The following is a 25526-nucleotide window of genomic DNA, read 5'->3' as shown; positions in this document are numbered from 1 at the left end:
AGCCAATGGAATATGCAGGGTTCAGAAGAGCGGCTTGCTACCTTCTTCCTCTCAAAGGATATGCTTTTTCCCCTGTCCATACCTTTGTTCTGAAGGTACATGGTTTCTCATTATGTAATGTGGTTTCAACTATCGTGATGTTTATCACACGCCACACATACTCCTAAACTAGATAACGTGCCCTCTCATGGCAAGAAGTGATTCGCTCTGGTAGATAAACCCTAACAGAAAATTAGCAGAATGCCTAGTGCACAGTAAATGTTCCAGGAACATTTATGGAATTAACTGGAAGTGGACTGGAAGGAAAATGTGAATCAGCCGAAGTAAACTATTAAAGGATGTTACTCAGAAAACGGGGCTGCCTGAAAAAAACCCCGAGTGGGGTAGCCTGTATAGGGGGCTGGAGACAAAGTCTGACCCACAGAAATCTGAAAAATTGGGATAATGTTAGGGATGGTGGCGATGACGTTCACAGGGGGCGGCCCAGACGGCGCCAGGACACTGGGAGAGGCGGCAAACCCCACCCACCCCGAAACGGCAGCCGCCAGCCCTCCCGGGACTCCCGGGCTCCCCGGTGAGCCTCCCAGCCCCGCCCCTCCGCGGAGGTCGCGGCTGCGACGGCAGCTGCGGCTGCGCAGTGGCGCGCGCGTAGGCGAAGCGGCGCGCGCCGCGGTCAGCTGACTGCTCCGGCTGGCACGTGACTTGCTCCGTAGGCGCTGGGGTCGAGAAAGCCGTGAGGCCGGAGCTTAGGTCCGGGAGGGATGGAGCGCTGAGCCGTTAACGTCTGCAAGGCTGTCCGCCTCCGTACCTGTTAGTGCAGCCACTTCGTCGTTTGACACCTTCCTGGGTCAGTGAGCGATGGTTACCCCGGATGGGGAGTCCTGGCCAGGCCGAACCTTGTGCTGCGGTCGCCGTCTGGGAGGGATGGGGGTGGGTGCAGGGGCAGAGACTGTGGCGTTGGAGCTGGCTGGGTGGTTGTGTTTGGTTTCTCTGCGTCGGTTCGTTGAAACCTTGGGCGTGGGTTCTGTTTCTAAGGAAGGGGAAGAAGGGAAAAAGAAATGGCCCTAGCGGGTACTGAATAGCCGACCCAGGAAGGAGAAACACTGCGGGTCTGGGACGTTTCTCCTTGGAAGGGGGGCGGGGAGCGAGTCCACGCCCCTTGATTTAGAGGGATGAAATGTGATAGAGTGGCCCAGATGAGGCTCTGGGGTGGTGTGTGTGAGGTCACAGCGGGCTCAAGAGCCTTCACTGGCTTACGCGCTTGTGAGTAGCGCGGGGATGGCAGTTTAAAGGGTCTAGGAGCCCCTCACTACATGCAGGGGACTCTCACAGAGGATGCAGGGTCTTTGTAGGCAGGGAAAGAACAAGAATCCAGAGAACTCAAACCATTTTTTATTAGAATGGGGAAGGGTAGGCAAGAAACCCCTGAAAAGGAACTTGAGGGGAGAGTCACGTATGGCAAATTGAATCACTTGAGAAAATGAGTAAAGAGAAGCTGATACTCTTTTCAGAGGAAAAATCTGGTATGTTAGGGAAAAATCAAGTATTTCAGTGAGATCTCAGTACTTAGCACTGCTCTGGGAGTGCAGGAGTGGGGTTGTAAACAGTCCAGCCTTAGGAGTTCGCACCAGTGTTGGGGAGATAAGTCACACACACATGACACAGTGAAGTACTATGAGGTTATATGTAATTATCAAAAAAATTGCTAAGTGCCTTGGAATTGTGGAGCAGGGACAGAGGTATGAACTGACACTACCAGGAAATTATCCTGGAGGAAAGATAACGGGGGTTGGGTCTTTGCAAGCCAGTAGGATTTGAACAGGTGGAGAGAAATGAGAACTTTCTTGGCAGGGAAAGCCACAGGATTTGAAGGTCTGAAGATGAAAAGAGTACTTCTAGGGGAGTTAAAAGTCCAGGTTTATGGTGTATTTGAATTCCAGAAAAGTGAAAAATAAAGTTGGGGTCAGATAATGAAGACTTTGAATGATATTTACTCATTCATTCAACTGATATATATTGAGCTATATACCAAGTGCTATGCTGGTACGAAGGTTTAGAAAACAGGATCACTCTCCTAGAGCTTCCAGTGGAGTGGAGGAGAGATGGGTCTTAATAAATAATTATGCACGTGTGAAATGTGCTTGGAAGGAATAACAGTGGTGTGAGAGAGTTTGTAAAGGACATGGCCTTTATAGAAGGTTCAAAGAAGGCTTTCGGAGCATATGACTTCCAAACTGATACCTGAAAAGAGGCTAAAAAGAATGTGAAGGTGTGAGTAAAAACATGGCAGACACAAGGAACAGCGTATGTCAGTGCCCTGAGATGTGAAGAGGAATAAAGCTTTTGAGAAGTTGTAGGACTAGCAGGGTTGAATCTGGAGAGAACTATGTGAGAGAGGCAGGCAGGGGAAAGCTGGGCTCAGGCCCAGCAGGGCTTTTATCCTAAAAGCAGAGGGAAGCCAGTGAAGATGATAGGCAGTAGAGTTGAGTTAGACGTGGTTTTTAAAAATAAAATTTTGTTGAGACTGTGGAGGGTGCAAAACTGAATGAGGGGAAACCACTTCAGGAGGACATTGTTGTAATTCCTGTCAAGAGATGGCAAAGCAATTTAATAGTTTCCTCCTGTAGGAAATGGAGAGCCACTGAAGGATTTGAAGGCAGGATACCTTCTCTCTCCACTAAGGAATTAAGGAGAAGGTTTAACCGTATTCACTTTCAGAGGAGCTAAGGAGTTGGGGAAGGGGAAGAATGATTAGATTCTATTTTGACCCTTCACTGAGGGTAGTTATAACTACCCCCTAAGCAGTCCTGAGGACAGGGGAGGCTGGATCATTTGGGAGTTGACTGGAGATTCCTTTGCAAAAATCTGTTTTGGCCTTCCAGACTTTGGTAAGGTTACTCCTCCAGAATACCTTTTATTGAATAGTAGTAACAGGGTAGACTCAATTAACTTTCATGTTTATTTTGTTCTCACAGGTCTTTGAGAGAGAGTAGATGAAAATGCATTTCATTTTATAGATAGGAACCTATCTAAACCCTTGGAACTAGAAACAGGTTTGTCTCAGTCTGGCAGAACTTTCACAGTGTGCTGACTGCTGGTATACTGTTCCTCCTGATTACCTACATAATACTTACCCCTAATCACATCTAGAGAGGATGAGTTTCCTGAAGTACGTTGTAATCTTCGATTCAGCACGTTAGCACTTTTGGTGTACTTTTTCTAGTAGGACACCTTCAAGGGATTTGGCAGTGGTGGTCAGTGCTTTAAAAACTGATTTTCTGTAAGCTTGGGTAAAGCTAGTCAATTTACAGTTCTGCTGGAGGAGATAATAAGCAACAGAGTGGAGCGCACAGTGCTCAGGTTGTCAATCACGGTTCTTTGGCAACAAGCAAGTCTCAAGTTGTGCTGAAGACCGAGCCTTGGGGTTGTGTCTCAGAACTCCCGGATCTTTTTCTCTTTTGGTGTATCTTGCAGGGACTAGATAAAATCTAAGGAAACAGTACTCGGGATCTGACTGAAGTAAATGCTGAGAGCTAAGTAGTTAATGTAATTCTGCTTTTAGAACTGGGCAGGAGATACTTGTTTTTAATTTTTGGCATATCAGTATCAGGGACCTCATTTACATTGGCTTTTACAACCTAAAAAGAAAATTTAGGGCTTCAAAAATTTTATTCTGTGATTATTTCCATAACTCATGAAATAATTCCATTGGCCAAAGAGCAACACTGGAATGCCAGAATAAGCCTTTGCAGAAGGATCTCCTTGGAGTCCACCAGTTCCGAGGCAGTCCTCCTATTGAACTTGTTGAGGGATAGCTACAAGTATCTCCTAGTTAAATTTTGTTCTCGTACATACTTTGATCTGTCTGCAGAAGTCAGTCGTTTTCACCCTTTGGATGTGAAATTATATGCTGTTTTAGTTGTAAACTCATTCATGTTAGATTCCCATTTCATCGACCTTTTGTTTAAAGATTTTATTTATTTATTTGACAGAGAGAGAGACAGCGAGAGAGGGAACACAAGCAGGGGGAGTGGGAGAGGGAGAAGCAGGCCTCCCGCCGAGCAGGGAGCCCGATGCGGGCCTCGATCCCAGGACCCCGGGACCATGACCTGAGCCGAAGGCAGACGTTTAACGACTGAGCCACCCAGGCGCCCTATTTCATCGACATTTTTAAGACATAGTAGAAGCCTGGGGTGCCTGGGTGGCTCACTTGTTAGGTGTCTGCCTTCGGCTCGGGTTGTGATCCCGAGATCCTGGGATCAGGCCCCTCATTGGGCTCCCTGCTCCGCGGGAAGCCTGTTTCTCCCTCTCCCACTCCCCCTGCTTGTGTTCCCTCTCTCGCTGTCAAATAAATAAATAAAATCTTAAAAAAAAAAAAAGACATAGTAGAAGCTATTACTATAGGTGCCCTTGGAAAGATAGCTCAGCAATGACCCAGGGCATTCTAAAATTTCTTATTGACACGAGTGACCCTTGGAGCCAGAAATTTCAAACTATATTCTTGATAATGAAGCAAAGTTATTTTCTAGTGGTAAATCTACTTCTAATGTTGTATCACTGTGTAAATCTGCTATACATTTATTGAGTTCAAAAAGGAGCCAGGTGGGCAGTGGAGGAGAGGTGCTTTGGTTACATCAGAGGATAAAAGCGTTTTCGCTCTTTATCTAAAATGAGGTGTGTGTATATTTGAAAATGAAATGCCAGGTAAGTGCAAAAATGGTGTTTTATAAAAAAAACTAGTGTATTTTTAAGCAAACTATGAGTGAATAGGAAGTTATTTATAAACTAAACTGATTAACAGTTGGATTAACTTTACCATGAAGGGTTTTCGTTATGAACCAGGCTATAGCTTAATGTTTCTGTATGGGTGTTACTGGCATTTTGGACAAGACGGTCTGTTGTTTGGTCCCTATCCACTAAATGCAGCTAGTAGCCTCCATGTTGGGACAATCTAAAATGTTCCCATACATTTCCAAACTTCTCCTGGAGGAGAGAGATACCATTTGGTTACAAAACACTTGCATGTGGTGCTACCATTTATTTGTTGGACAGATATTTGAGTGCTCGGTAAGTGACAGGCACTGTTAGTTGTTGGGGGTATAGAAGTTAAGAGTAGTATTTTAATAAACTAGCATGTAAAATGTGTATAGTCACTAGCTATGTGATCTTGGGCAGATAATTTCATTAACTGTTCTTTGATCTACAAGTGGGGGTGGTAATAACATCTTTGAAGAAGTTAAACACAAAATTGCATAGCACATTGAAGTGCTTATCACATAGTGCATATTCAGTAAGTGGTTGTTACTATCAAACAGAATCTCAAGCTTACTGGAGTGATGAATTGGGAAAAACTAACTTGTTTTAAGTCTGTAACTTGATGAATCTCAGGCTACATTGTGTTAGAGATATAAGCATCTTCTGGTGGAATGTGGTATTGTGGTCCAATTACTGTTATAAAATACCGGCCCCAAATTAAAGGGAAGTAACACTTTGGGAGCCATGAGTGTAGATTCAGGGATTCCCCTGGGATGGAAAGAATTGTTTGTTCCTTGGGTCATTGCTGAGTTGCCTGTGGCAGAGAGGAAGTCTCTGGGAGCTCAGAAGGTCCTGATGGTTACTTTCAGTGATAGGTGTACAGTGCCCTCCTGTCTTCATTTAGCTTTACTAGAAATTACAAGAAATTTTCGCTAACACACCCTAACACCATCCACCTTGCCCTCCCTCCCCACATTTCAGTTTTTATGACTGATATCTGTGTAAAAGTTAAGGCTTGGCTTTTACAGATTTGTTTTTAGCCAACTGTGAAATAAAAAGATAGTAGTTTAGGGGTGCCTGGGTGGCTCAGTCAATTAAGCATCCAACTCTTGATTTTGGCTCAGGTTGTGATCTCGTAGGTCTTGGGATTGAGTCCTGCATCAGGCTCTGCTCAGCGGGGAGTCTGCCTGAGATTCTTTCTCTCTGCCCCCCCCCATCCCTCGCTCATGTGTGCATGCACTCTCCTCTCTCTCAAATCTTTTTTTTTTAAAAAGATGTAGTTTATAAAATCTGTCTATTAAAGATAAAATTGTCTTCTATCTTTAAACGTATTTATGGGTTGGAATTCAGGTAATCTGTAATGGGATTATAGAGCAGTTTTAAATATTTCAGTTGAAAACAAAAAAGGCAAAAATCAAGGTTTATTTAAAGAAGGTATATGTTCTGACAGTTTCAAAATTTCGTTCTGTATGAATCATGAAACTACTCCTTGAAAGGTAAAATTCCCCTTTTAGTTATTGGAAACTTTTAAACAAGTTTTATTACCAGTAAGCCCTTCCCACAATCTCAATTAAGATGCTTCTGTTTTGAAGGGTAGAATTTTAACATTCAAAGACGAAATAGTTGTTCTTGCTTTTTATTTGTATGGTGTTAACAATTTGTGGGGTAGGATGTGGCAACTTTTTAAAACGAATGGGTTGTGGTAAATCTTTTGCACTGATGAATTCTCAAAAGTTGATGTATCACAGTTGGAAGGCGGTGATTGATATTTCACTGACATCTGAGGTGTATCTTGTGCTTGTTGAAATAGGCCACTTTAGTAAACTTGGTATTTTCAAGTACTGAAAAGGAGGTTGTTTTGCATGTAAACCACCTTCAGTCTTAATTTGTTGTGAAAATCTTTTTTAAAGATTTTATTTGTTTATTTGACAGAGAGATAGCGAGAGCAGGAACACGAGCAGGGGGAGCAGGAGAGGGAGAAGCAGGCTTCCTGTTGAGCAGGGAGCCCGACGCGGGGCTTGATCCCAGGACCCTGGGATCATGACCTGAGCCGAAGGCAGACGCCCAACGACTGAGCCACCCAGGCGCCCTGGTTTTTTTTTTTTTAAACAAAAGTGAACATTTCTCCCCTTATTACCAAAGCAATACATTTTCATTGTGCTCACAGCATAACTACAGTCAAGCTTTGCTTTGAAGCCTACTTTTAAAAAAATGGAACTTAAAAAGCTGAAAAACACATCTAAGGTGAAAAATTCACTTTATGAGATGAATAGCAGAATACTCTGAAGAAAAGTTCAGCAATCTAGAATATAGAGCAAGAGTGTACCCAAACTGAAGCATAGAAAAACAACTGAAAAAAATGGATAGAAGCTTTTTGACCTGTGGGACAATGTTGGGTGGTTCAACATGTGATTTTTGTCTCAAAGAAGGCAAAGGGGAGCAGAAAAAAAAATTGAAAAAGATAATGGATGAAATTTTTTCAGATTTGATGAAACTAAACACAGATTGAAGAAACTCAGTGAAGTCCAAGCTGTGGAGTAGGCAAATTTTTCTTATGCCACAGCATATATTATAAAAGAAAAAATTGGTAAATTAGACAGCAGAATTGAACACTTCACAGCACTAAGTGTTGGTGAGCAGTATAACAACTGGAACTTGAATACCTTGTTAATGTATCTACTTTAGAAAACAGTTTGGCAGCTTCTTATGAAGTTAAGTGTATGCTAATTATTCAACTCAGGAATTCCACTTCCTGATGTTTATCCAAGAGAAATGAAAATATATTTTCACAGAAAGCTTTGTAGTGGAATAAACCAGAAACAGTCTAAATGTCCATCAATAGACAAATAAATAAGCAAACTGTAGTACATTCATGTAATGAATAGTAAGCATAAAACAGTGTACTTCTGATGCACACAACATGGATAAATATCAAAGATGTGCTGAGCAAAAGGAGTCTGATACAAAGAATATATAATGTATTTTCCATTTACAGTGGACTTCTAGATCAGGCAAAACTAATTTGTGGTGTGACAGCAGATCAGCATCTGTCCAGGGCTGGCAGTGCAGTAGGAATTGACTGGGATTGGGTGTGAGGGAAGGCTTTGGGATGACAAATGTTTTAATCTTGGTTGTGGCGGTGGTTCCACAGGTGTGTACGTTTGTCGACTCATTAAACTACCTTGATAATGAGTGCATTTTATTGTCTATATTTCAGTAAAGTTGATTTTAAAAAATACAGGGGAGGGACGCCTGGGTGGCTCAGTTGGTTAAGCGACTGCCTTCAGCTTAGGTCATGATCCTGAAGTCCCGGGATCGAGTCTGGCATCGGGCTCCCTGCTCAGCGGGGAGTCTGCTTCTCTCTGTGACCCTCCCCTCTCTCGTGTGAGCTCTCTCTCAAATAAATAAAATCTTAAAAAAATACGGGGGGGGGCGCCTGGGTGGCTCAGTTGGTTAAGCGGCTGCCTTCGGCTCAGGTCATGGTCCCAGGGTCCTGGGATCGAGCCCCGCATCGGGCTCCCTGCTCGGCAGGAAGCCTGCTTCTCCCTCTCCCACTCCCCCTGCTTGTGTTCCTGCTCTTGCTATCTCTCTCTCTGTCAAATAAATAAATAAGAAATCTTTAAAAAAAAAAAAATACAGGGGAAGTGAAGGGAGGTAACCAGTTATAAACCAGGTACTTTAACTATATTATCTCATTTAATTCTCACAGTTACTTATTCATTCAAGAGTATTCAGTCATTTAAGCATCTGACTTTGGCTCAGGTCATGGTCTCAGGGTCCTGAGATTGAGCCCTTTGTAGGGCTCCCTGCTCAGTGGGGAGTCTGCTTCTCCCTTCCCTGTGACCCTCCCCCCACTCATAAGCACATGCAATCTCTCTCTCAAATAAATAAAATCTTAAAAAAAAAAAATATTCATCAGATACTTTTTGAGGTTCTACATTCTGGCCTCTGTGCCAGGTACTGAGCATACTGAGTTGTGAGCAAAAACTGTCATGGTTTCCACCTACTCCAAGGGGAAGTTTATTTGGAAGAAAGACATTAATAAAAAGTGTCCCTCAGGGAAATACTGAAAAGAAGGTGCTATGAAAGCATATAATACATTTCATTCTTACCATATAATGATATATGGTATCCTTTTAGCAAATCATGGTATATGATACATGTTAGATATCTCCTAATAGATGAGGCACTTTCTGTGCCTTGGTTTCTTTGTTTGTAACTACTACCTATCTAATACGGTTGTTTTAGAACACTAAATGAGTTAATATGTATGGAGTGTTTTAACTGGTGCTAGTACACAGGAAGTGCCCAATAAGCTTTGGCTGTTACCTTGATGACCTTTGACATTGTAATTGTCTAATGTTGCAAGGGTACACTTGGACTTGACTCAGGGAACACTGGGGTAGGACAAGGTTTTGGGGAAGAGATTATGAGTTTGACTAGAAATGTTGGGTTTTAGGTGCTTTTGAGACATCCAAGTGGAGACATCGTGTAGTTAGTTGAGGAGGCTTGTTGGGTACAGCTCCAGATGCAGCAGAGGGGCCTGGGCTGGAGATAAAAATTTGGGAGAGTGTTTAGCATCTAGTCTGGAATTTCCTTAAGTATAGATAACATCTTCAAGAGAAAAACTATACACACATGTTTAAAAAAGTTTTTTTAAAAGATTTAAAAAAAATTAGTGCGCCAGTGGGAGTTGGGGCAGAGAAAGAGAAGCAGATTCTCGGCGGAGCATGGAGCTGGTTGCAGGGCTTGATTTCACGACCCTGAAATCATGACCTGAGCTGAAATGAAGATTCAGATGCTTAACTGACTGAGCCACCCAGGCGCCCTGTGTACACACATTTATACCCACATATAGCAGAGGGACTCAGACCTAGATCTGAGTCTTGAGGAACTCCAACATTTGATTGGAGTGTCATTTATTTATTTATTTATTTTTTAAAAAATTTTATTTATTTATTTGACAGCGAGAGCAGGAACACAAGCAGGGGGAGTGGAAGAGAGAAGCAGGCTTCCCGCAGAGCAGGGAGCCTGATGCGGGGCTTGATCCCAGGACCCTGGATCATGACCTGAGCCGAAGGCAGACACTTAACAGCTGAGCCACCCAGGCGCCCCTGCAGTGCCTTTTAATTTTCTCTTTTGTTTAACATATGATTTGTCTGTATTTATGCCTGAATTCCAATATGTAGGATGAAATAAAGGGAAATGATTAGGAATAAAAACAGAAGTCATTTGAAGCATTCAGAGGAGGTGGAAGTGTCTAGGTTCGTAATGAGAAGATAACCAGGGGACACCCAATTTTGACTCTGTTTCCATGCAGCTGAGATAAAAGGGGAAATGTGTTTAGCAATATGGATTTCATTTTCTGATCCCAAAAAGTACATATGTACATTCATCTGCAAAGATAAATTTTATTTGGAACTGGTTTCTTAAATTTCAAGGAGAATTTTTTTTAATTAAGTAAGCGCTACACTCAATGTGGGGCTTGAACTCAGTGACCCTGAGATCAAGTGTCACATCTCTACTAATTGAACCAGCCAGGCGCCGCCCCTCAAGGAGAAATATCTTTTATGTGACTTGTGTCCACAGGATAACTGGACATTGTTCAGAAACAGAAAAAGGGATTTTGTAAAAGATTTACTGATGCTGTTCTCATGGGCATTTCTTACATTCATTGTTTTGTTGACTCCTTCCAACAGCTCTGTGAAGAGATTTGTAGTATTCCACAGATGAGGAAACTAGTGAGAGGATAGAGTGTGTTAGGATTTTAACTATTATGGACTCCAAAGTTTGTGCTTATTTTCTTTCTGAAATCAAGGTCCCTTTTTAAATTTAAATTTTATCTCCAGGTCTTTTGAATCTCTTATTTATTTTGCTTTTCTGTTTAGAGATACCATTGTTCCTTCTAGGAGCTAGGATAGTTTGGGATGTTGGGTGTTGCTGTTTTAGAAATTGTGATGATTCTGGATGAAACAAAAAGGGAAGGGAAGCTCAGATCAGGTCCCTTTATCTAGCAGAATTCCTTGGGCCTGGAAGGAAACAGGACAAAAGGGTTTAAGGTTACAAGTGGATCTCTCCAAATAGGAGAGCTCAGGTGGGTGAGTGCAGAACATTTTCTTCTAGCATGACACAGAAGAAAGAACATAGCTTTACAGTCAAACCCAGTGAGATTTGAACCCCATTTGCCACTTGTGGAACCTTGGTAAATTAGTAACCTCTTCACGTATTACTGCCTAGTTCATAGGGCTGTCTAGAGAATTAAATGAGATAGCATAGGAGATGTGTCTAGCACAATACCAAACATAGAGGACACCTCTTCCTTCCCATCACCAAACAGGCCCTAGAGAAGGCTCCAGTTGAAAGATGGAATTAGAGTACTTTCTGTAAGTTTCCTAGACATTTTTTCAAGTTTTAGTAATCTCTGCACCCAGTGCATGCCTCAAACTCAGAACCCTGTGATAGAGTCACATGTTCCACTGACTGCGCCAGCCTGGCACCCCTTTCCTAGGCATTACTAGACTCTACTTTTGCTTAGAATTATTATGACATTATTTCATTTGATCCTGATAAAAGCTCAGTGAAATAGGGTAGGACAGGTATTTATAGATAAGAAATGGGGTCCTTTTTCTTATATCTTGAAATACTTTGGAAACCTGTTGGATGAAAAAGATTTTCTAGAACTCTAAATGGTATGATAGTGACATCTACTGTAATTGCTCATATTATTACAGTCTTTGAAGAAGCTGCATTTTGGATAATTTTAAAAATCTCAGGAAGAACTTAATTGATTTAATCATCTGCTATTTTGAGGGGAGAGGAGGTATAAAATGTCATCAGATATACTTTAACAGAACCATTTGTATAAGTAATTAAAATAAAACCTCAAATTTCCAAAAACTACCATCACAAAGAAGATCTGTATTATTAAAAAAGAAGTTGAAAGATATTATTGGATTCTCTAATCAATCAAGAATTTTAAAGTTCAAGGTAGTCCTGTAATTGGTGTTTGGGTTAAAAAAAAAAAGCTAGATTTGATAAGTATAAGACTATTAGGTGGAGGAGACCAGAGATAGGGAAAAGCCAAAGCTGAAGTGGCCAAAGGCAAGTGAAAAGATAGCAGGGTTTGGAGCAGCTTAGGTGAGGTGACCCAGCTACAGTAGAGAACAACAATGACAGGAAGGCAGGAGATAGAACCACAACATTTCATCAGCAATTCAATTTGAAAAGCAGCTTACTGAGATGGATCCTGTAGTTAATATAGGTGAAGCCCAAGCTCTTACCTTTACAACCTTATGTGATTAGAGTTGCTCAATATGTCGACCCTAAAATATTTTTTAAAAATTCCAAAACATCAAAAAGGTTTTTGCTCAATATATTATTATACTTGGTCATAACTTTATAAACAGATTCGAAAGCATCTTTACTAGTATTAAAACAGAAAAGTTGTGTTCGGAGGATTAACGTAGTACCAAGGCTACTTTATTCTCTGGATTTCCATTTGAAAGTTCATTCAATTATAATTTTATAAATTTGCTAAGTATTCTCTTTTACTTTATCATAATTATATTCTTGTAACAGTTAAAATAATTTTGAAATATTTCAAGTATACAGAAAAGCTCAAATATTTAAGATCGACAGACATCCATGTATCCACTACCCAGATTTAACAGGTATTAACATTTTGCCATATTTGCCCCAGATATTTTTTTAAAGAAATCTTAAATACATAAGCTGAAGCACCTTGCTCCTATGCATGTTTCTGTATTTTCTGTAGATACATATTTATGAACAATCTATACCATTGTGTGGGAACTTCAGTTGGTAACTGCTTTGGAGAACAGTTTGTCAGTACCCAGCAAAGTTGATGATGGTTTTTGTCAGTCATCTCATGATATATAACAAACCACCTCAAACTTTAGGGGCTTAAAACAGTGATTTCTTATTTCTCCTGATTCTGTGGGTTGTCTCAGTGCTTCTTCTGCTTGTTTCACTTGGGCTCATTGATGGGGCTGCAGTCAGCTGGGACATCGCTATGCTGGAAGTTTCAAGAAACTCAGCTATTCCGTAGTTTCTGCTGGTTGTCAGCCCTAGTGTTGCTGTTTCTCTGCCACGTGACCTATTATTTTGCACTAGACTAGACTACATGCTTCCTTCCATGGTGGTCTGAGGACCATAAGAAACAGAAGTGGAAGTTGCAAGGCCTCTTGAAGCCTGGGCCCTGAACTCACATAGTGTGGCTTCCTTGAGTTTTGTTGGTCAGAGCAAGTCACAAGACCAGCCCAGATTCAAGGTGAGGGGGAATAAAATCCACTTTTGATGGGAGGAGTGGCAGTCACATTGCATTGGAGCATGGAAAGACTTGTCGTCTCCATATTTGAAGACAGTCTACCACGTGATCATACTCAATTCAGCGGTTTTACTTCTTTTTATTTTTATTTTTTTAAGATTTATTTATTTATTTATTTGACAGAGACATAGCGAGAGCAGGAACACAAGCGGGGGAGTGGGAGAGGGAGAAGCAGGCTTCCTGCAGAGCAGGGAGCCCGATGTGGGACTCGATCCCAGGACCCTGGGATCATGACCTGAGCCGAAGGCAGACGCTTAACGACTGAGCCACCCAGGCGCCCAGCGGTTTTACTTCTATCCTGCAGAAAATTCTTTCACAAAAACAGACATGCACAAGCATTCACTGAAAAATTGTTTACAATAGCAAAAAAGTAAAATATAACTATTCTTCCAGAGGAAAATGGATAATAAAATTTAGGTTATTCATAAAATACCTTATAGCAATTAAAATGAATGAACTACATATACGGATCACCATGAATAATTCCAAAAACAGGGTGAATGAAAAAATTAAGTTGGAAAAGAATATGGGTAGAATGATATTTATATAATAGTTTTAAAATTTAACATTTGAAGTTTCTCAGGTAGTCTAGTGATTTTGTTTTCAAGTCAAAGCTTATCTCTGGATGGCTTCTTTAGAACTTGGTGCTCTGAGTGGCTTCCTTCCATGGATGGCCAGTTAAGCTGTACTGTTTTCTGGCCAGACTGAATGCTTTTTCTGGGCTTACCATCACTAACAAGCCTGTGTTTAGTTTGTTGATCATTCGAGACAGTGTAGCTCTTAAATGCATCTTTATCATTAATGTTGGAAAAATCATTTTATTTTTTTTAAATTTATTTATTAGAGAGCACGAGAGGGGAGAGGGTCAGAGGGAGAAGCAGACTCCCCGCTGAGCAGGGAGCCCAGTGCAGGACTCGATCCCGGGACTCTAGGATCATGACCTGAGCCAAAGGCAGTCACTTAACCAACTGAGCCACTCGGGTGCCCTGGAAAAATCATTTTACAGTAGAATTTTTGAGATAGTCATTTAATACCACCATCTATATTTATACCAGTTTAACCTGTCTGAATTTCTTATCTGTAAATGGGGAGGATGATGTGTATCTCATAGAGGTATTGGGAAGATCGAGATAATAATGTATAAAACATTTACAACAGTACCTGGTATATAGTAGATGCTCTACAAGCAGAAATTGGAAAAAGATAAATATATAGAATGGCGTCTGTGTTCACTGCACTTTCAGTTGTATAATGCATGGGATTACTTCAATTATAATTCTAAAAATAGGCTGAATGAAATCATGAAATTAATAAAAACCCATTATAATTAGCTATAATACTTTACATCTTAAAGGAAATTTAAATTTACAAAGTCTTTTCACATTCATTATATGATTTTGTTATCAGGACAACTTTGTAAGGTAGTTATTTTCTATTCAGGGGAGCGTCAACAATCACAGTAGCAGGAAAGTTTATGGTGGTTCTAATGAAGACATATTAAAGTGGAAATAACGGTATGGTAATATTTCCATTTTTGAGTTTGTGTACTTTACCTACTTAGATTCTGAATACATTTGGCTCTAGACTTTTGTTTTTCTGTGTGAGAGGGAGGGAGGAAGGAAAGAGGGAGGTTGTAGAAGAGGGTTGGTTGTGTCTTTTTTTTTTTTTAGATTTTATTTATTTATTTGACAGAGAGGGGAGAGGAGAGGATAAGAGAGGGGAGTGGCAGGCAAAGGGAGAGGGAGAAGCAGGCTCTCGGCTGAGCGGGAAGCCCAATACGGGACTTGATCCCAGGACCCTGAGATCGTGACCTGAGCCGAAGGCAAATGCTTAACCAATTGAGCCACCCAGGCATCTGAGGGTTGGTTGTATCTTAATGGAACTCTTTGGAAAGGGGATCCACACAGAGCCTCTCACTCAGATTCAGTGGGATTCTATCACTACCCCCCCCATCATATTTTTACGTATAAGGCTAATTGGCAAGATTTCTTTTGCAAATTTATAAATGTTTGATGGCAACTAAGTATATGCCAGGGATTTGAGGAGATTCCTTTAGGTTGAATATGGATTAAAGTTAATGACCAATTTGGCTAACTTTGTTGGATTTGCTAAGCCAGATATGACAGATTTATTTAGTGGCTACTGTTCAAATGCATTCGTTCAATTCCTTCTCAAAGGTAAAAGTTATGCATGTTTTTAAATTTCCTATTTTGGTTTTATGTTTTAAAAGTTTAAGATAAACCTATAAATTTGTGACTTTTCTACTTTTGTGAAATGAAACCGTTGGTAGCTAGAATTTGAGTAATCTTCTTTGAGTAATTCCCATTTTGGATGTTTTGTAATTTAAAAAAAATTAGATACTTCCCGTGTTAGGTCTTTGTCATTTTTTTTTCTAGTATCATAAATAAATCCCCTTTTACCATTTATGTAGATTTGCTTCCAGGTAAGTAAATTTGACTTTGCTTGAGATCATCTGCCAGTGCTGGATTAGTTTGAAACAGGTTAATAATTATCTTATCCTGTGACTCTGAAATACTTTAGGAACAAATGGTATTAAAGGTATTTTTTGTTTGTTTTGTTTTACCTTTCAGAGTCCCTCTTGATTTTGGAAAAAATACTTGGTAACAAATATGACTGAGTTCTGGCTTATATCTGCTCCGGGGGAGAAAACATGTCAGCAAACTTGGGAGAAATTGCACGCGGCAACTACGAAGAACAATAATCTTGCTATTGCTTCAAAGTTTAACATTCCTGACTTAAAGGTAAAACTGCATGGGGCAAAATAGTTTGAGTTCATCATGAAGAGGACAATTGTCTCTGCTTACCTTTGAGAAGAAATGAGATATCTGGGTTCCTTCAAGAAAAAAAAAAATCTCATTTCTTGTCATTGGCATAATTGAAAACTTACCTTGTTCTCTCTGATCTTCAGATTTTAAATAATGAGGAAATTGAGATTTTAGAAGTAAACTACCAAAGTGAGATAACATTTTTTAAAACTTTTGTGCTTTTCTATAAATTGTAATGAGAAATCTTATGAAAATATTTGATATGTTACATTCACAAATATGATCTTCAGAAGTGAAAAATCTTAGTAATATATATTAAATTTCACAGTGAACCCAATTTTTTGTTAATTAAATTCATATAGTGTTCAGTAATGTTGTAAATGTTTTACCTTTGTATCCCTTTAATCATACTTGGCAAGTCTCGCCTAGTTATTTAATGTAGTTAATTTATTTAACAGTTATTGAAGATCTGTAACCTGGCAGCCTCGAAGGGAAAGCAGGCTGTCAGAAATTTTACAGAATGAAAAAAATCATGATATTTTTATTTTGCTGGTTAACTTAGCAGGCACTTATACATCACATTCATTTAAGAAATACTTAAAATTGTATTTGGGGAGTTATGAATTGCTTTGAGACACTGATAGTCATGACCCCTATTTAAGAGGTGCTGCTGTAAACCATGACTTCAGATGATCCACCCGTCACTGAGCAGCACAGGTAGAGGCAGAGGCCTGCCATTAGGGAATCTGCACATCTTAAATAGTGGTTGTACCCATGAATTAGAGGATTATCTTCCACATATAAATAGCTTTGAAAGGTCTGACAGACATTTTTTAACCACACTTGTACTTTATGAAATAAAATATGGAAAACTTAAGATTTGTGGGCCCTTCAAATCAAGATGTTGTATCACCTTGTAAAAAAAAAAGGGGGGGGAATGAAACCTAGGTAGTAAAATGGTATATTTCCCTCCTAGGTTGGCACACTGGATGTCTTGGTTGGTTTGTCGGATGAACTGGCTAAACTGGATGCATTTGTAGAAGGGTAATGTACTTATATGCATAGACTAGAGCAAAATGAGAGTCACTGTTATCAGGCTAACTGGACATTGGGCTTATTAACACATGTATACTCTGCTTATTGGAATGGTTTTAGAAAATAATGACTTATTTTTTCTTTGTAAATCATCTTTATGAAGGTACAATTTATATACAATAAAATATACCTGTTTGAAGTATGAAAATAGTGACTGTCTTTTTAATACTTTTATTGAAATATAATTTACATCCCACGCAATTCAGCTATTTAAAGTGTACTGCGATTTTTAGTATAGTCACAGAGTTGTGCAGCCATTGCCACAATCCGTTACGGTACATTTTCATCACTCTCCCACTTCCACCATCACAAACCTTCTGTTACTTGTCCCCCCTTACTCCCTGCCCGTTAGTCTATTTTCTGATATATGTATAAGATTTGCTTATTCTGGACATTTCATATAAATGGAATCATACAATATATGGTCTCTTGTGACTAGCTTCTTTTCCTTGGCATGTTTCAAGGTTTATCCATGTTGTAGCATGTATTGATATTTCAATTTTCTTTTTTACTACCAAAGAATATTCCATTGTACAGATACACCATATTTTATTAATCCATTTATCAGTTGGTGGACACTTAGGTTATTTATTTCCATTTTTTGGCTAATAAGAATACTGGTATGAATATTTGTGTACAAGTGTTTGTATATTCCTATGTTTTCATTTCTCTTGGGTATGTACCTAGGAGTGGGGTTACTGGGTCATGGTGGCTCTATTTTTAACATTTTGAGGAATTGCCAGACTGTTTTCCAAAGAGGCTGCACCATTTTATAGTCCCACTACCAGTGGATAGAGGTTCTAATTTCTCCACATTCTTGACAAACTTGTTACTATTCATCTTTTTTATTATAGCCATTCTAGCGGATATGAAGTAGTATTTCATTGCATTTTCCGTTTGCATTTCCCTAAAGATTAGTGATGTGTTGAGCATTTTTTCATGCATTTACACTGGCCATTTGTGTTTCTTCTTTTGAGAAATGTCTATTGGATCCTTTGCCCATTTTTTAATCATCTTATCTTTTTATTATTGAATTGTAAAAGTTCCTTATAATTCTAGAGACAAGTCAGACTTATCAGGGGGAGTGGGAGAAGGAGAAACAGGCTTCCCACTGAGCAGGGAGTCCGATGTGGGGCTCGATCCCAGGACCCTGGGATCATGACCTGAGCCGAAGGCAGACACTTAACTACTGAGCCACCCCAGGCACCCTGTCTTCACTTTCTTAATAATGTCCTTTGAGGCACATTTTTTTTTTTTTTAAGATTTATTTACTTATTTTAGAGGCAGAGAGAGAGTGCATACATGCAAGCAGTGGGGAGAGGCAAAGGGAGAGGGAGAGGGATAGAACCTCAGGCAGACTCCCTGCTGAGCACAGAGCCTGCTGCAGAGATCCATCTCAGACCCTGAGATCATGACCTGAGCCGAAATCAAGAGTTGGACGCTTAACATTGAGCCACCCAAGGTGCCCCCCCCAATTTTTTTTTTTAAAGGATTTTATTTTTAAGTAATCTCTACACCCAGTGTGGGGCTCAAACTCACAACCCCGAGATCAAGAGTCACTGCTCCACTGACTGAGCCAGCTAGGTGCCCCTGAATCATAAAATTTTTTTTTTAGATTTATTTATTTATTTTGAGAGAGTGAGAATGAGAGAGAGAGTACATGAGAGGGGGGAGTGTTAGAGGGAGAAGCAGGCCCCTCGCTGAGCAGGGAGCCCGATGCGGGACTCGATCCCAGGACTCCAGGATCATGACCTGAGCCGAAGGCAGTCGCTTAACCGACTGAGCCACCCAGGCGCCCTGAATCATAAAATTTTAAATTTTGATGTCCAATGTATCTATTTTTTGTTGCTTGTGTTTTTGATATCATGTCTAAGAAACTATTGCCTGATTCAAGGTGACACAGTTTTATAGCTATATTTTCTTCCATGAGTTTTATAGTTTTAGCTTTTACATTAGGTCCTACATCCTTTTTTTTTTTTTTAAGATTTTATTTATTTAGAGAGTGAGTATGAGCAGGGGGAGAGAGAGAATCTCAAGCAGACTGGGCCAAGTGTGGAGCCTGACGTAGGGCTTGATCCCACAAACCTGAGATCATGATCTGAGTCAAAATCAACAGTTGGACACTTAACTGACTGAGCCACCCAGGCGCCCCAGGTCTTACATCCTTTTTGAGTTAATTTTTGTCTATGATGTGAGGTAGGAGTCCCAAATTCACTTTTTCGCATGTGGGTATCCAGTTGTCCTAGCACCATTTGTTGAAAAGACTATTTTTTCTCCATTGAATTGCCCTAGCACCCTTGCTGAAAACCAACTGAGTGTAAATGTGAGGGTTTATTTCTGGACTCTCAGTTCTATATTTCTTTCTAATCCTTATTTCTATCTTTATGCCAACACCACATTGTCTTTATTGTCGCTTTGTAGTAAGTTTTGAAATCAGAAAGTGTGAATTCTCTCTGTTTTTCTTCTTCAAGGTTGTCTTGGCTATTCTTACACCTTTCATTTTCATACGGATTTTAGGATCATCATGTCAAATTTCTGGAAAGAAGTCGGCTGGGATTTTGATGGGGATTGTGTTGAATCTGTAGGTCAGTTTGGGGAGTATGGCCATCCTAACAATTTTAAGTCTTTGTTCCGCGAACATAAGATGTTATGCCATTTATTTGAAGATAGTGATGCTCTTGTTTTTTTAAAATTCAGTTACAGTAAAAGAGTTTTTCTAAACTACAGTTTTAGTCACTCCTGATATTTACTTGCTCTGTATTTCAGCTGAAGATGGATATGGGATCCTTGATCACTTTTTGCATTTTGATTAATTGGCAGAACCAGTCTACGATTACTTTGATTCTTGGAATACAGAGCGTTAAATACTTAGGGTTTGGGTAAATAGGTACAATTTTGTAAGATACAGAATTTTGGAGAATCTTAGAAATGTATATTTGAAGCTCTAAGGGAACTTATTCTTGAAGTCTGTTTGGAAGGGTTTCCCATGTATGCTATTAGGCTTTTCTTTATTGATGGAACAGCCATAATGCAGCCTCTCTGGGTAATAGAGGCTGATGTTGCAGAGAGACCTTTCAACATAGCAGTGTGTAGTAAGTAAATAGACAAAGATGTACTGATGGTCTTTAATATCGGAGGCAAAAAAGTCAGACATGTTTACAGTAGATAAAGCAAGAGATATTAAAAGTTTTAAGATGAGGCACTTGGCAATAAGAGTGAGTCAAAGGGGGGGCGCCTGGGTGGCTCAGTCGTTAAGTGTCTGCCTTTGGATCAGGTCATGATGATCCGATCGAGCCCCGCATCAAGTCCCCCATCAGGCTCCCTGCTCCGCGGGAGGCCTGCTTCTCCCTCTCCCACTCCCCCTGCTTGTGTTCCCTCTCGCTGTGTCTCTGTCAAATAAAATCTGTCAAATAAAATCTTTAAAAAAAAAAGGATGAAAGAAAAAGTACAGAGTACTTTACGGTGAGTAATTCCATGCATTCATTATAGGGCAAATGTGAAAATAAGTATTGATGATATTCTCAGAGCTCTAATTTGATGGTATGAACATCTCTTTGTTTCTTGGTTGCGATGAAGTTTGAGGAATCTCTTTGTAGTTGCCATCCCTGAGGTGATTGTATTCCCTACAGTCCCATCCCCTCATCACAGTTTCAGGTCATGACCAAGAGCCGTGAAGAAGGGAGGTCCCTGAGAATGTAATTATTTGGATCCTTATTAATCATCTCGTTGGCACTATAGGTCTTTCCTTAAATTGTCATTGGGATATCCTGAATGTAGTGTAAGATTTGCTCACATTTTTTAGGGAAGGAATCTGGAAAGTATTTAGGTTAAATGTAGTTCATTTGGTTGTGGAATCAAAAGTTACCTGCGCAGTTTGTCCGCTGTTCTTTTCTGCACTGTTATGTAATCTTATCTTTGTCAGTTTTTCTGAAACAATGAGGAATTTAAAAATCCTGTAGTTGTTAGATCTTGGTAGAATTGACAGATGGGAGCTTAATGACTTAAATGTTCCAGTTTTTAAAGGTTGAACACTGTGATATGTGGAGTAGATTACAGTTTTTACTTATCAAGTAATCTAATCATCAGAGCAGTTTTTAAGGCGACCATGTGTACTTTGACATAGATACTCTTGTAGAGATGCACAGGGAGATTGGGAAGTTCTGAATTACACACTCGGTTTATAAATTTGACACTAGGCAATTCTACACTCTGAACTATTTCTGCGGTAAACATATGGCCATTTTTGCATGTTCATAGCAAATGGTTCTGTTTATAAGATGCTTGTGAAATTACACGGGAATAATGGCTTGTCTCCTTTGAAGGGATAAGTGAATTTTGGAGACACAGCCAAGTGTATGTACAAATCCCCAAGCTAAATGTGTTGAAGACAGCAGTTTACATCATTTTTTCTACAGTTGTTCTACTTTATTAGGTTTGAAGTCATTTAGCATAGGGTTTTTTCTGGCCCTTATTGGTTCATGTTGCAGGAATTTCTTTTTCTTTTTCTCCTAAATATTTATTAGAGAGAGAGGGCACATGTGTGCAAGTTAGGGGAGGGGCAGAGGGAGAGAATCTCAGGCCAACTCCCTACTGAGCATGGAGTGAGACACGGGGCTCATCCCCAGGACCCATGAGATCATGACCTCAACCGAAACCAAGAGTCGATGCTCAACTGACTGAGGCACCGAGGTGCCCCTTGCAGGAGTTTCTTAATTTGTCCACCTGTTTATCCTCCCTGCCATTGAGCATATGGTCCTCAGATTAATTGTCCAAAGCCTTGTTTTGACCATGTTACACTTCTGTCTAAAGTCTGACATCAGAGGCTATCTATCCGCAATCTGGCTCTAGGCTACCTTCCTGGCCTAACCTCCCCTTCTCAGCACAGCACTCCGGGCAGTGTGGATCCCTTGTCATCCTCTGAATGCCCTTGCTTTTCTGCCCCTCCTGATCTTGACTCAAAGGATGCCTTGCAGCAAGAATGTACTTTCTTCCCATCTCATCATCCTTTCAAAACCATTCCTGTCCTTCATTGCCCTGCTCATGAGTCATTATGCTTTTTTGATTATAGTAGCTGGAAGAGATCCCTTTTTCCTTTGTGCGCCTCTCTCTCTGTAACCTGGTATTCTCAGCTGGCGCTTAACCATAGATTACTTTGTATTTAGTCATTTGTGTCTTTTGGTATCTCTCCATTTGATGTGAAACTAGTGTTGTTTGTTTGTTTTTTGTCTGGTATACCTTTGTATCCCACCCAGCGCCCAGAGGCAGACATGGAACTGGAGAAAGAGCACCAAAGTCCAGACACCATGTTTCTAGTCCCAGCTCTGCCATTAGCTGGTTTTGTGACTTTCTGTGATTAAGTCAGTTATTCTCTTTGTACCTTAACGTCTTTACTTATATAAAATGAAGGGATTGACAAAGTGATATCTAGGTGCCTCAGTAGTTAATGCACTATGGTTTCTCTTTAGCATTGTTCCTTGCATGTAGTAGATGCTTAATAAATAGTTAATGAATAAATAATACAGGACCTCATTCTTCATCATTAGTGTTGCTTGTATTCTGTTGCCTGTCAGATCTCTTTTGTCCTAAGTGAAAGCATATAAGTGGTGAATGCTAGCTCCCAGCCTCCATCCTTTGTTGTTGGTCCTTGCAGTCAGATTCGTTGATCCATTTTTGTCATATAATGTATGTTTCTCATTAGTTTCCCATTACTTTCTTTCCGGACTTAATAAACATATTGCATGTAGTCTCTTTAAAACTCTACAGTTACTCAGTTGAGCTTCGCATATAACAAAATCTTGGTCCCTTTTATCCTTAAAACCTTATTTGTAGAAGTTATGACCCGTGTTCTGTATTATACAGATAGATGTAATGGGAACGGATATGGTCAGATTCATGTGCTTATGTAGTGTGTTCATTGTATAGCATGGAATTGAGGTCTTTTTCCTGAAAATGATTGTTGTTGTTGTTGTTTTTTTTTGTGCCTCCCAAGGGTGGTTAAGAAAGTGGCTCAATACATGGCTGATGTATTGGAGGATAGTAAAGATAAAGTTCAGGAGAATCTGTTGGCCAATGGAGGTAAGCTAATACGTCGGGATTTGATACTGACTTACATAAGGTGAATGATTTAGATACGAAAACAGGGAATTCGTAGTTGAGTGTCTCTTTGACTCTACATTTTTTATTCTTTTCATTTGAATGTGAAATGGTCTGTGTTTTGAAGATTGTTGAAGTATAGACTCCTAGAAACAATTATCACCTGGTTTTAATAGATTTATTTTCAGTTTAGGTTGGCAAAGAAAGAACATACTTTTGCCAGAGTCTGCTTATTGAGGAGACAGTTTGAAGTTTCTTAATCTTTGTGTCTTTCTCCGACATTTGAGGCATATCATGGCTATGCGCATATTTCATTTTTTAAGTCATCAAATTAGAAGGAGCATTTTAATATATAGCTATATATACACACATACACATACACACACATATATGTGTATATATAAAAATATAAAATTTTGAGTAAGGAGAAGAGAGCCAGTCAGAATACAAGTAAAAAATATTGATTAATCCATGTTATTTAATATAGTTCCACATTTTTAAAATCAGGACTCTCCAGCAGTGATGATATCTTTACTGATTCTCTGAATGCAAATTTCAGCATTAAAAGTTATTACTGTGTAGGAAACCATAAATACTCTGTTGCTTCTCAGTAATTAATTTATTTCCTTATTTCAGTTGACTTGGTTACTTATATAACAAGGTTTCAGTGGGACATGGCTAAGTATCCAATCAAGCAGTCCCTGAAAAATATTTCTGAAATAATCGCCAAGGTAAGATAAAAAATGACACAGGTAGGACACATTGATTTATAGTGGTTTTATTTTATAAGTATTTAGCTGGGAAATACTCTTTAGGTTTTGACAAAGCAACTAAATGATATGTGACTGATACAAACAGGAGGTACCCTTAGTACAACTTTACGAAAAAAGATGTTAAATATAACACTTTGCTGTGTACATTATCCAAGTTGTGGTGTTTACTTACTTAAATGGTTAACTTAGATATTTTATCAACAGTGTTTAAGAAAGTAAACTTTAAAATTCTGTATTTATGATTTATACAAATTTAAGGGTAACAGATTATGTAGAACAGGAACATTAAAGATTTAGTAGTCATTCAGGTAGATGAAAATGATTACTTTAGCATGGTTATGTATAGTACTGATTCAGACATTAAACTTTATGGGCTCTCTGACCCCTTCTGACATTCAGTATCAATCCTCTACCCCCCAAAATGCCTGTATTCACATACACATGATTTTATGTACAGTTTCAGGTCGTACACAGATCCTGTGAAGCTCATCCACGAACTCACCTTTTATATTGTAGTCCTTGAACTTGAGAGAAAATGTAAAAGTCTTACCTGAAGCTATAAACAGGGCAAATAGACGAGGCCCTTTTAATTGTCAACATTGTTATGATCTGGCTAGGATGAAAATAATGGTTTAAATTATTTGGACAGACTTTTTCCTGGCTCCCAATGACTTTATTTGAACAATGTGCTCTATAGTTAAATATAAATGAGTAGCTTATTAAGGGTTTTAAAACTGAAGTCATCATTATAATTTAATGAAAATGAGTAGTTTATATAAAATGCTCTTACTGTGACTGAGCCTTATTTTCTTTTGATCCTGTTGAAGGATCTAATCATCATCTTCTGATACTAGTATAGATGAGGAAACAGGCTCATAGAGGAATGGTAACAATGGTAGAGCTGAGTTGGAACTAGTTCTTCAAATGTTAAATCTGATTTGTACTTTCTTCCTAAATTGTTAGTAGTTTTTTTTTTTGAAAAATCAGCTTTTGTAACATTTATAAATAATATTCATCCACAATTGTTTAATTGCAAAAATATTTTGTGTAAGAATAGCGGTGTTGTGAACAACAAAACTGTGTAGTTTATTACTTTCAGAAATTAATCCTTCAGCCTTCTGAAGTTAAAGCCTTTTAATCAATAATCTCTGTACCCAGTAGCCTAGATTGCATTTATGTGGTTTAAGAAATAGTATCATAACAGTAATTAAAATATATGTGGACTAAAACATTATCTTTGGTAGAAAAGATTCATATGGAAATTACCAGGGTTATTAAAAATGAAGTAGGTTATTTTTTAAAATGACCTTTTTTAAAGTTGTGCTTTTAAAATAATGGTTCTTACATCAGCAACCAGTGATGGTGTTTTTTAAAGTAAATGTTCAGCTACTTTGTGTTAGTAGAGGCAGATTTAGGAAAATTTTGCCTATTTTTCTTTTTCATTTTTAAAGGGAGTGACTCAAATTGACAATGACCTGAAATCTAGAGCATCCGCATATAATAACTTGAAGGGAAATCTTCAGAATTTGGAACGGAAGAATGCGTAAGCGTATCAAGTATATGTGAATATTAAGAATTGGGGGAGCACTCTAGCATACATTGAACAAGCTATTGTTGGGGTTTAGTGAATTCCAATTTATGCTGTTTTTGTAATCAAAACGGTGTTTGTTTACTTCA

The 25526-nt window shown here is 39.2% G+C and overlaps 1 protein-coding gene across 1 annotated transcript in view; it reads left to right on the top strand.

Annotated features, from left to right (window-relative positions):
* The first annotated feature begins 680 nt into the window (after positions 1-680).
* The window catches only part of ATP6V1C1 (ATPase H+ transporting V1 subunit C1), a 39879-nt gene continuing 15033 nt past the window's right edge, over positions 681-25526 (top strand). The window contains exons 1-6 of the mRNA XM_028110907.2: positions 681-847; positions 15694-15864; positions 16865-16932; positions 22973-23058; positions 23713-23807; positions 25301-25392. Of these exons, the coding sequence (XP_027966708.1) occupies positions 15733-15864; positions 16865-16932; positions 22973-23058; positions 23713-23807; positions 25301-25392 (473 nt within the window). The 5' untranslated portion in view covers positions 681-847; positions 15694-15732. The remainder of the gene's footprint in view (positions 848-15693; positions 15865-16864; positions 16933-22972; positions 23059-23712; positions 23808-25300; positions 25393-25526) is intronic.

Source organism: Eumetopias jubatus, unplaced genomic scaffold, assembly GCF_037043125.1.
Source record: "Eumetopias jubatus isolate StellerSeaLion01/CBP00866 unplaced genomic scaffold, mEumJub1_p1.0 scaffold_4, whole genome shotgun sequence".
NCBI lineage: Eukaryota > Metazoa > Chordata > Mammalia > Carnivora > Otariidae > Eumetopias > Eumetopias jubatus.
This window is presented reverse-complemented; position numbering and strand designations above follow the sequence as displayed.